This window comes from Crocodylus porosus, unplaced genomic scaffold, assembly GCF_001723895.1.
Source record: "Crocodylus porosus isolate Cpor-Errol unplaced genomic scaffold, CroPor_comp1, whole genome shotgun sequence".
Classification (NCBI taxonomy): Eukaryota; Metazoa; Chordata; order Crocodylia; family Crocodylidae; genus Crocodylus; species Crocodylus porosus.
Window position 1 is genome coordinate 15,304,553 of NW_017728926.1, and position 10,899 is coordinate 15,315,451.

The window sequence follows — 10,899 nt, forward strand, 5'->3', positions numbered from 1 at the left end:
AGGATTTGGACTGGAATTAGAATTGGTTTCAGTCTCAAACCACAAACCCTCGCTGTCTTCCAGGAAGGACCATTTCAGGTTTTGTGGTTTGCTTGTACCACAACCTCTCCTGCCCTCTAAAAGAAAGGGTGAGCTCTCTGTCACCCATAACAAGCCAGCCTGGATTTCCCTTCCTTCATATCCTTCATTTGTCTCTTTGCACTATGATACCACAAGCAGAGGAAGATGTATCGTAGCAAGAGGGGTATCTTTTTGTCCCCTCCTCCTCCTTCTCCAGTGCTGAGAGCAGTCTGATGACCCAGTGCAGTAGCAGTTGTTCATCTGAATCCAAAGTCTGGCCCAGTGTTAGGAAGCAATGGTGTGAATGCAGCGGCTTTAATTTAAGTTGAGAAATTAGTCCCTAGTGAAGAAATGGATTTAATATGGAAGTGTCTATTTGCGTTACCATCCCACGCTCATCCCACTGATTAGCTGAGCACCACCTGATCCAAAGCCTACATAGCTACTTGCATGCACTGATGTGCAAGTACAGGGCAGGCATTATGTTTGGAAGGGTGTATAACAGTCTCTGCTGGGAACATCCTTCCAGACTTAATAGAAATGCTTTTCCCTAAAAACCACAATCTACCTGCAATTAGTGCAGCCACCAAACACGTCAGTAATGAGTTTTGTAGGAATCTGCCTTTGCCCCATTGAAGCAAATACAAAGACTCCTGTTGATTTGGGGTAAGATCCAAGTCAGGTCCTTCAGGCAACCAGAATTGATGCAGGGAAACCAACAACCTTTCTTTCTGATGCAGTGGCAGTGGTTCCAGTAGAAAACAGCTGGCCCCTGGTTCAGGGGCCTCGGGCAGCCTGAGCCTGGAGTCGGTCACAGAGTCACGTTGAACCTAATTCATTTTTTTTTATTTTAAATGTCTGCCTGCCTCCTTCCCTTTCAGCCTCTTCCCTCTCTCTGCACCAGTGTCTGGCCAGTGGGGAAGCAGCGAGCAGATGACTTTCCAGCTGCAGGCTTACACTGAGCCACCGCTTTCAGTGTGCGATCTCCGGAGGGGTTGATGTGTATCTGCACATGGCACAACCTTGTCAGCTTCATTCTAGTGGTTGTCATTGCTGAATCCTTTAGTCATCCATAGCATGCTAAGCTTGACAGAGGCCTGACCTCCTCATCGTTGCTGTGCTGGTCGTTGTCGTCATTGTGCGTTTGATTCTGTAGGGTTGCAAGAGGAGCTGATGGACAAGGCGGGAAGGAAACGGGATTGAGCTAACCCGCCCCTTCGGTTCTGTCCCTTTTGTTCGCCCTCGCAGGAAGCAAGAGCAGCGGCTCCAACCGAAGCAACAGTGAGAACAGCAGGAGGGCTCTCGGCAGGGAGAAGGACCGCAAGTCAGCCGGCAGCGGCAGCGAATCTGACCACACGGCCCGCAGCGGAGGGGGAGCCAGCGGCGTGCGGCGCGAACGGCCCGTCAGCCAGCTCAGCCACCGGAGTCACGCCTCTGCCGCCCACAGCGAGCGAAGCCACCACAGCCACCATTCGTACGGGCCTCCAGGAGTGCCCCCCCTCTACAACCTGCCAAAGCTCGGCTCCAAAGTCTACGGGACGAGCGGACCCCCCGGAGGGCCTCCCGTCAGAGAACTGAGCTCCGTGCCTCCAGAGCTGACGGGGAGCCGGCAGTCTTTCCAGAAGGCTATGGGCAACCCTTGTGAATTCTTCGTTGACATCATGTGAGAGGAAGTGCCTTCAGACTCTACTTTTCAGGGGGAGGGGGTTTGGTTTTTTTCGGTTGGGTTTTTTTGGTCGTCGTCAAACACTTTAAGAAAGAAACTTTGCATGTAACAGCTTCCTGACTCACCATCGTGTTGCAACCCCCCCCCCAAACAAAACAAAAAAACCCAACAAAAAACAAAATGAAAAATCAAACAAAAGAAATAATCTGCTGGGATTGTTACATATCTGCAAATCAGTGGTATCTTTTCTTTCCTCTTTCTCTTTTTTTTTCCCCCCCCCCCCCCTTCCCTTATTTTTTTGATTGTGAGCGACTGACCAGTGTATATTCACATTCTAATGAGCTTTGGTAATTGTGGCACCAACTTCCAGTGCAATTTAGTGTCTACTTGGTTGATTCAAGGAATATTATTTCATATCACTTCTGAATTTCCAACAATACATAGGAGCACCTTTATTTTATTTTATTTTATTTTATTTTCCTCTCCCTCTACTGGAAACAGTGGCTACCGTCTCTTATGGTTCATTTCCGTATGATATCTCTCCATTTCATATATCAACTCCACAAGCAGCTGTGACACCTGAACGTGTGTGGGTAGTGTGCCCTTGCAAAGGGAACAGGCTTGCAGCCAGTTCCCAGCACTAGGCAAAGACGTGACCGGAGATAAAGCCTTAGCTTCCTCCGCTGACCAAGGAGTATAATTGTCTTTCACCTTGTTGAATCTCTCCCATCCCGGGGAATGGTGGAATCCTGCTACTTTGCATCTTCGCTGCGTGGATCAACTATGCTGTCATTTAATTTAATGTCCTGGTGGTGACCCCATTGCTGCAGCCTGTCAACAGGCATTTCAGTCCCCCCCCACCCCGGTTAACAGCCATGTCCGTTCTTGTCGAGCTGTAATGTGCCCTTCTTGCTTTAAAAGTTCTTTCTGCAGAAATGGGACAGTTGCCGCTAGCTGGTTATGCTGGCATAGATGCAGCGTTTTTTAGGGGAGGTAAGGAGGGACCGTAGCGGTGCTGCTAATTGTGGTGGCTCCCTTTTCTTCTTCGTTTCTGAAAAAGATCTGCCTTCCTTTCTCCCTCCCCTGCTTCCCCTTTACAGTGAAAGTAAAGCCTGGATTTGGCCTTTTCCAATGGCAGCACCTCCAAGCAGCCAGGTTCACCGGCAGGGCGAGTGAGGGAAACGTTGTTGGAACAGCATGCGAACAATAAAATGAACGGTTATTTGTACGCGACATAGCAAAACCTGTGCTAAGGATCCCTTATCGCTAGGCAGCGTTGTCTTTGTCGACTGCTCTTATTTATCCCCCAAAATTTCAGCCCTCTGTTTGACTTCCAGTTACACCCCACCTTTTCTAGTGAGCTACTCCTGATGGTTTCTAGGATAGATGCTTCAGATCAGACTTCCCCCTGCACATCGAAGGCCTTCCCCAAGTAAGAAGGTCCCTCTTGCCGCGTTCTTTTACATTGTCGGCATCGATGCCTAGTCAGCAGGTCGGAGGAGAGCACCTGCTGCTGTCACGACATTTTCCCTTGTTACCCTGATGCAGCACTTGGGGTGTCATTCAGCCAAGTGTGGCTCCCCCTGCATTTTGCCTAGTTTGCTTTTGCTCTTTGCAGGTTTTCTCTGTGTATGTGTAAAAGAAGAGAGGTGACGCTTGCAAAAGATCCCAAATCACTTTGAGGCCAAAGTTGGCTAGACAGTGCGTTGGGCATCTGGGATCCTAAGCCCTGCTGAACCAAGGGCCGATGCCGCTTTCATATATATGACTTTGGGCCGGGTCATGCTCCACCTATCGGGTACCCAAGTATGATCCTATTTCTCCCTGCTCAAGTCCCTGCTAGTAGAGAAGTTGGGCAGGTCCTCCTCCTCGCTGCTTTGCTGTGACTTAGGTTTGAGGTTGAGTTGAGGTGTGTTACAAGAGCAGATGCAGTAGGATTTTCAGGGTCTCTACAGGATGCAGTAGGATCTCCCGTAGGCACCTGGTAGGTGGAGTTAAATCTGGCCCTTAGGCTTCAAAGTCATTTGAATGCTTTTGAGAAGTTACCCAGGAAGGTAACATGTCTGGAATTGCCACTTTCCTCACAACTCATCAAAGCTGCTGACGGCCTCTGCGAAATCAAAGGAAACTTTTGAAGATTTGAGCTGTGGAGCAGCCTCCTTTTCCTTTCTTTTTCCACTTGGAAATGGCATAGACATGAACTAAACACTGAATTCAGTTTGGCAAGATCAGACTTGAAAGCAATCAAAGAAATCAGGGTCAGTCATCCCTTGCGTTGGATGCACCCCCAGCAGGCACTGGAAAGGAGGCTGTGGCTTTAATGACAATCTCTAGCGGTTCTGCCTTTAAGCCAGTTGTTATTTCTCCATTCGCTAATTTATTATCATTATCTTTTTCAATTGGCCTTTTCTTAGGGCAAAATATAGGGGGCAGATAGACGAGAATTGTGATACTCCTCTGAAGGGGTAGTTAGAAGAGAGAATGATCTTTCATCCAGGAAGCCGAACGTGTTAAATTCCCATTTCAGGAGTAGCAGTTTACGTACTTGCTGTTGGGGTGGGAGGCGTATTTGTGTTTCTTTTTCCTACTTTTCCTTTCTTTTTTCTGTTGTCGATGTAGTACGTGCTGTTGGCAGAAAAACTGTTATGTGTCTTGTTGGCCTTTGCTGCTACATTGAGAAGATTGTGTTATGTATTACTGTGTGGGAGGGGGGTATCTCTGGAAGGAGGCTGATGCAGCTCATACTGCAGGCATGGGAAGGGATTCATCTGCTGAGGGATATTTAAGCTCCCAAGTTCTCTTCTGGTTGTGAGTTAAAAGTCAACCCGGTTCTGTTCAACTTGGCTCCAGCTAAGACCATGCACGCAGAATCTGCTGGCGCCGCGTGTGCCGGCAGACATACAGGTTACTGAATAGCTTGTAGAAATTCTCTTCGCTGGAGACCAGCGGGAGAACATAGACACACATTTGATGAACAGTGCAATACGTAATGGCCACGGTGTATAGTACACAGGGCCTGACTCTCCTTACCTTACCCTGGTATAAAGCAGGTTACCTCCACTGAAGTCAGTGCACGTGCCAAAGCATGTGAAGCAGGAATGAGGCCCGTGAAGTCACTTAACTTCCGTGAAGGAAGAGAGAGGATCTCTCTCAAATCCTTCCGATGCCTTTAAACGCAGACCAGTTGATCTGTGCCATTCGGGGGGCCTTGCAAACTGGGCAGGTGGGCGCTGCGGATGTGAGGAGGCTACTTGCCGTAGTAAGTTCTGTGCAAGGTGGAAATGATGTGAACAGATGGGGCCTTTCCGGGAGCATCTTCTTCTTAGCAGGGCTTGCTGTAGTGTGCTCCTTTCAGGTCAGGGGGCTGGTGGTAGCCTGACCCCAGGAATGTGTCTTGACCTGTCCTGTTCTGCTGCAGTGGGAAGTAACAGGCTCGCCTTTCAAGGCACTTGCAGATGTGACACCAGAAGGGCTTTGCAGGGCAAGCTGACCTCATAACAAGAGCCTTAAAGAGAGGAGGAGCTTTTTAATCCCGGAAAGGAGAGCTAAGAAAATCTGTCTGTGCACTGCCGCTGGACTCACGCTGTTGTTCCTTCCTTGGTGCCAGCAGCAGTGAATAAAGACAAGGGTGTGCTTTGTGGCTTAGAAAACATGCATGTGCTAAGGGTTTGGGGTGACGCCTCCTACTTGAATGTCAGGGTAATGCACCCACCTAATGTATTAACTTTCAAAGGAGTAAGTTATTGGCAAATGGTATTTTATAGTCTTAAAGGCACCGCTGTTGTCTTTTGACCTTCTGTTATCACATTTGCTTTTCAAATGAAATAGTCCCTGGACACTTTATCCAAAGGCATATTGGATTGCAAACAATGATGCACAGGCATTGACTTTTGATATATATATATATATATATTTTTTTTTTTTCCTTGTCAAATTGACGGTCCCATCTTGAGACTGACAGCTGATGAGTTGATGTAACTGTTTTTGTTTTGCATTTAACTGGATTGTAATAAGATTGACTTAAAAAATTATTAATTCTAATCAGTGATTAGAAATATGTGTAAAGAATTTATGTACAGTAGAGGGGGGGGAAAGTAAAGCGATTTTAAATAATGAAAACCCAGACTATCACCTATTCTAGAATTGGTTCTACTCAAAGAGTGACCTTTTACTAGCATGGACTGCACTGTTCCTGTTAAATGTCTATTGCATAATTGAATTCTTTTTTTTGTAGATATTGTATTAAAGCCCAAGTGTCTGTATAGTTAATATATAGCTGCTTATGTGTAAATGCTATTTTAAACACTAAAAAGCTTTTAATTTTATGTGACAACTGCACCCTGTGTCTTTCCTTGCTTGATGTCAACAGCGATTCTTTGCACGTCTGTAGCACCTTCCCTCTAAGGATCTCAAAGCATGAGCAAAATCTTGAGGTCCTCTGGTTCTTGAAGAAGGTAAATATTATGTTTGCTTTACAGGAGAAAACGAAGGGTTACAAGAGGCTGGGGATTCAGGAGCCTTGCGTTCTCTTGCCATTTCTTGGGAGTGCTCACTCACTGAGGTATATGCCCTAAGAGCCACATTAATGCTTCCATAGGGAAACTGAGGCACAGAATGATTGCATGAGTTACCTGGGAGGTAGGAATACAAGCCAGGGGCTTTGGTTGTATCCAGGCAGGGTCTGGAAGGGTTGGCAGTGAAGAGTAGCTCTGAATATCTGGCCCTGAGCTTGTAACCAAGGGGTTTGTTTCCCCATTAAAAAAGGGGATGGCTTGACTTCTTTAGCATAACACCGCCCTCTTTACACACCTGCCTTCCCCAGCTATAGGCTGAGAGCCAAGCATTTGGGAGTTGGGGTGAGCAGGAAAGAAATGTTGAGCTCCCTGGTCAAAGGAGCCCTCAGCCCTGGGCCCAGCGTGGAGCAAGGCGTGACGAAGAAATGGCTCCTGGCTCCTTCCAGGCTGTTGCATCCCCAGCTGCAGGTGCAGCTGCCCTGGGCTCTGTGCGCCAGCTCCAGCATTCAAGGATCCCAGCCGCAGCCCAAACGCGCTCTGGGCATGGAGCAGCCTCTCTGCCAGGCCTGGGATGTGGGAATGGGTCTCCTTGGGCCTGGATGGGAGCAGCATCCCCCAGCTGGACTGTGGAGAGTGTCCTGCCCAGACTGCAGCATGGGAATGGCTCTGGCCCTCATGGGACCCTGAAGAGCCCCAGTAAGCACCTGCACAAATCATCCTGGGCCCCGTCCCTAGCTGGGCACTCGGATCTCTCCTTGCCTGCACAGGGCAGCTTGCACAGCTGCTGTTGCTCAGCTTCCCTGGCTTGTCACCTCGCCTGCCTGGCTCTGCAGCCTGCCCTGGGCATCTTAACGAGGCTTAGACTCAGCCCACCTGGCCCAGCCTGGGGCCAGGAGCAGAGCCGAACAGCCCCCTCAGCCGCAAGCAGAAGGGGGCCTGCTCTCTCCCGGATGGTACGCTGCCAGCACCGGCAGAGTGGCACGAGCTCTGCCTTCCCTCTTTCAAAACTGGGAGCCAAGCTGCAGCATTTGCTGTGGAGCGGCACAAGCCATTGCCCTCGTCTACTCACCGCAGCACGTTCATTTGCATCTGGTGCGGCGGCTGGGGGGGACTTCCACGCAGGTTCTGCTACCTTTACTCACCATGAGTAGCCTGTTATTCCACCTTGCACAGCTTTGCACGTATGCACCTACCTGCCGATGAGAGCTTCATATGCGGCGAATCAGGAGGGAGAGCTGTGCATTGATCTGTTGCAGGACTCCTACTTCTCTAGTGTTCAGTGTCACGGTTTGCTCGCAGGGAGCTCCTCAAGCAAAGCAGGCTGCCAGGTGAGTTCTTACACGGTTTAATGACTGAACTGATACAGCCCCAGTGTTAACATGGAGGTAGAAGCAAAGAAGTTGAGCACTTCTAAGGGGGGGAATAAGAGAAATTTGGGCTGTCTAAATGCTCTGCCGTCTGGTGTTGCTGAGCAGAATTTAGCTGATGGCACCTCCAGATAATATTATTGCATTTTAACACAGGTCTCCGAGGTGCGTAGTAGTGTGAATCAGGAGTCGATCCATTTATGTCAGTGATGTTGTGTGGACATTAGATGACAGGAAAAGCAGAATTGGGAGCGGTGCGATGTGCTTGTGTGAAACATGGTACAACTGTTAAATGAGGCCTTTTTTACTGACAGGGTTGGCGTATTTTCCAGACCATGATAAGCTACGGCAATATGAGAGAAAGAAAGGGTTTATTTGGTAATATCTTTTTATTGAATCTGCTGCATAGATGGGGAGATCTTAGACAAGCCTTTGGGCCCAAAGCCCTTTTCCCTGTCATCTCTGCAGAGATTATAGTGGTTTTGCCATTTAAATGTCCTGTGAATACTTTTTTTTTTTATTGATATTCTAGAATTTTATTTCAGTAAAAATGGACCCACTCTGGACATATCCTACAACTAAGTCTACCCCAAATTCAAGTGCATGCAATGAGATTTTGCTCTGAATCCACCACTTTTAGGCCAGCAAGGAGGGATGCCTTTTGAGTGCTAAATGAAATGAAGCACTTGCAAAGTGCTCTCGCTCTGTGACACTCAGAGGCAATGGCGTTGAACATTAGCTTTCATTAGGATGGTGGAGGAACCAAATAGCTGCTCACATAAAGTCCTGTGCTCTGAAGCAAGGCAGGGGCTCTAGGTGGTGAGTGCTTTTCTGTGGGAGGCAGCTTCCAGCCAAATCTATTTATCAGTGTGGGACCTGTTCCTGAGTGCCCCCCTCACTCGGTAGGCCTGATACCATGCCCACCGAAGTCAGCTGAAGACCTCCCGTTGCCTTCGGTGGCTTATGGATCAGGTCCAACGGCTGTAATGGGCAGTCAGAATTAAGAGGCTTTTATCGCTGTGCAGGGTCACACACTTGTCATTGGCTTTAAGAGGAGCTGGGTCAAGCCCTTGCAGCACGCTGGGAATCCTCGTGTGTCATGAAAGAGTCTCCTGGCTCGCAGGCTGTCTTTGCTGTTAACACAGAGTTGGGCGCGTCGGTCTGTACTTCGCGTGGGCTCTGTGGGGATCGGTGACTATTCATGTGCCTCCAAAGCTGCTGCCCCTTCTGATTTAGTAAGACAAGCGCCCTGGCAGGTCTGATTCCAACAAATCGCTATGTCATGAACCCTGTCCTACTCCTGGCCCTGCACCGCAGGCCGGACTCTGCTCTCACACACAAGATTAGCCCCACTGGTTGCTGTAGTTACTCCATAGGAGAGAGCAGAACTAGCCCGATGCTCCCTGAACCTTGCAGAGGTGCCACTCTCAGTAGGATGCCTTAGAGCCAGCTTCATTGCTTGGCTTGTCTGGGGTCAAGGTAAGCGGAGATGCCCTGGTGAGAGTCTGGAGTGACAGAGCAGAATTTGGGGCTTGTTCGCCACATTTTGGCCCCTTGCGGGCTCCTGCACACCCATGCACAGCGCGTGCGGGAAGTCAGTGTACAATGCGGCCAATTGCAAACCCACCGCTTGGGAGGCACGAGTTGTTGAAAGGGTCGCGGCAGCTGGCAGAGGACGCGGGCTGCTGACACCCGCTTTCTGACTTCTGCCGGGATGTGGCAAAAGGCTTTGGTTTGTGTAGCTGCTGGAGTTCAGCCAGCAGCAAGGAGGGCTCTCCCGCCATGGGGGGACTCTGGGTGCGGACACACTCGGAGCACTTGCTGTGTGTAGTGTGATGTGGACTATGCCTTTATCTCCATACCGTGCCTCAGTTCCCCCCTCTGTAAAATGGGCCCAACAAAAAATCTCTCCCACTTAGAGGAGGTAGGATTATTAATGAACTGACTCTGGCATGCTTGGATTTGGTGAAGATGGGTGCCTTAAAAAGCACCTAGAGAGATCTGTGGAGTGGATGCCTCAAACGGCAGCTCACCTTGGGGGAAAAGGTCTGTGGTCAGTTCTGTGTCCCCCTAGTACGTAGGTGTGGTTTCAAACTCCCGGTCTTCTGTTGGCAAGGCTCGCGTGAACTCAAAGGAGAGCTGTGATGCTAGATGAGGCCCTGAGCTGCTTGACGCAAATAAATGTGGAGCAGCAAGAGTGAATCTGGCCCCAGCAAAGAGGGTTGAAGAGGGAGCAGGCGCCTGCCCTCTCCACTGCCTCTTTTAACTTAGGGAACAACTCCTGCAGGGTCCCGCTGCAGCTATCCACAGTGCTGGGCAGACATGAGTGGGGTACAGCCCCATTCGGCCTGCGCACGAGTGAGAGAAGGGACCTCAGGGAGGGAACGAACTTGGGCGCACATCAGTCATCTTTATCCTGGGTGCTCTGGCATGGATGTGGTAAAGCACCGGACATGAATGGAGCTCCCTGTGTAACATTTACAAAGCCATTGCAGTATCCTCCCCAAAACCTCTGCAGTGACGCCTGCTAACCATTGGTCTTTGACAGCCACTTAGGCCACTTGACAAGACTCCCTCTTGCCTGGTTTTCTCCTCGCCGAGAATTGATATCTCTGTTTCTCGCTTTATGCATACGCTGCAGACTCATCAGGACAGGAGCCGTCTCTTCTGTTTGACAGTGTCCTGTGCCCACGTGCTGGATGTCTGGGAGCCTGTTGTTAATGTTTCCCATACAGGGGAGTAGAAAGACAAGCTAATACGTTGTGGGTCTGATTCTGATGGTGGTTACGGCTGCTTTACACCCACAAAACTCCATCGACAGGGGAGTTGCACCACAGTCGAGGGAAGGATCGGGCTCAGAGGACTGAACAGCATCTCTTTGCGAGAGAGGCAGCTGCTATGCAGCCCCTCGGTGCCCTTCTCCATCTGCTCCATCAAGCGACGAAACCGAAGCGCAACGTGGCTGAAAACAAATTTCATTTAAGTGGCCCCAGGCACCAATATGCCAATCAGCAGAACGGACGGCAGGAGAAAGCCAAGCCTGCAAGTGCTTCTGGGATGGTCTGTGCAGTGCAGTGTACGGAAATGGGCCTGCTGGATGTGGGATTGCCTCTGCCACCCAGTAACAGCTAGTCTCCATTAGCTCTGTCTTTGGCACCTTCCAAGCTAATCAGGGGCTTCGCTCGGCTCCAGTGAAATGACTAGGAGGTGGCTTCAAGCCCTATGGCCCTAACAGGTTCAAAAGCATCTCTGCCCTGATGCTGCCTGCAAACCTCTACATCTCGTTAGCTGG

General features: G+C 49.7%; 1 protein-coding gene across 3 annotated transcripts in view; it reads left to right on the top strand.

Annotated features, from left to right (window-relative positions):
- The window catches only part of DVL1 (dishevelled segment polarity protein 1), a 50,157-nt gene extending 44,093 nt beyond the window's left edge, over positions 1-6,064 (top strand). For all 3 annotated transcript variants that reach the window (XM_019541576.1, XM_019541578.1, XM_019541579.1), the window contains one exon: positions 1,309-6,064. In XM_019541576.1, coding sequence (XP_019397121.1) covers positions 1,309-1,727 — 419 coding nt within the window. In that variant the 3' untranslated portion in view covers positions 1,728-6,064. The remainder of the gene's footprint in view (positions 1-1,308) is intronic.
- Positions 6,065-10,899: the final 4,835 nt, after the last annotated feature.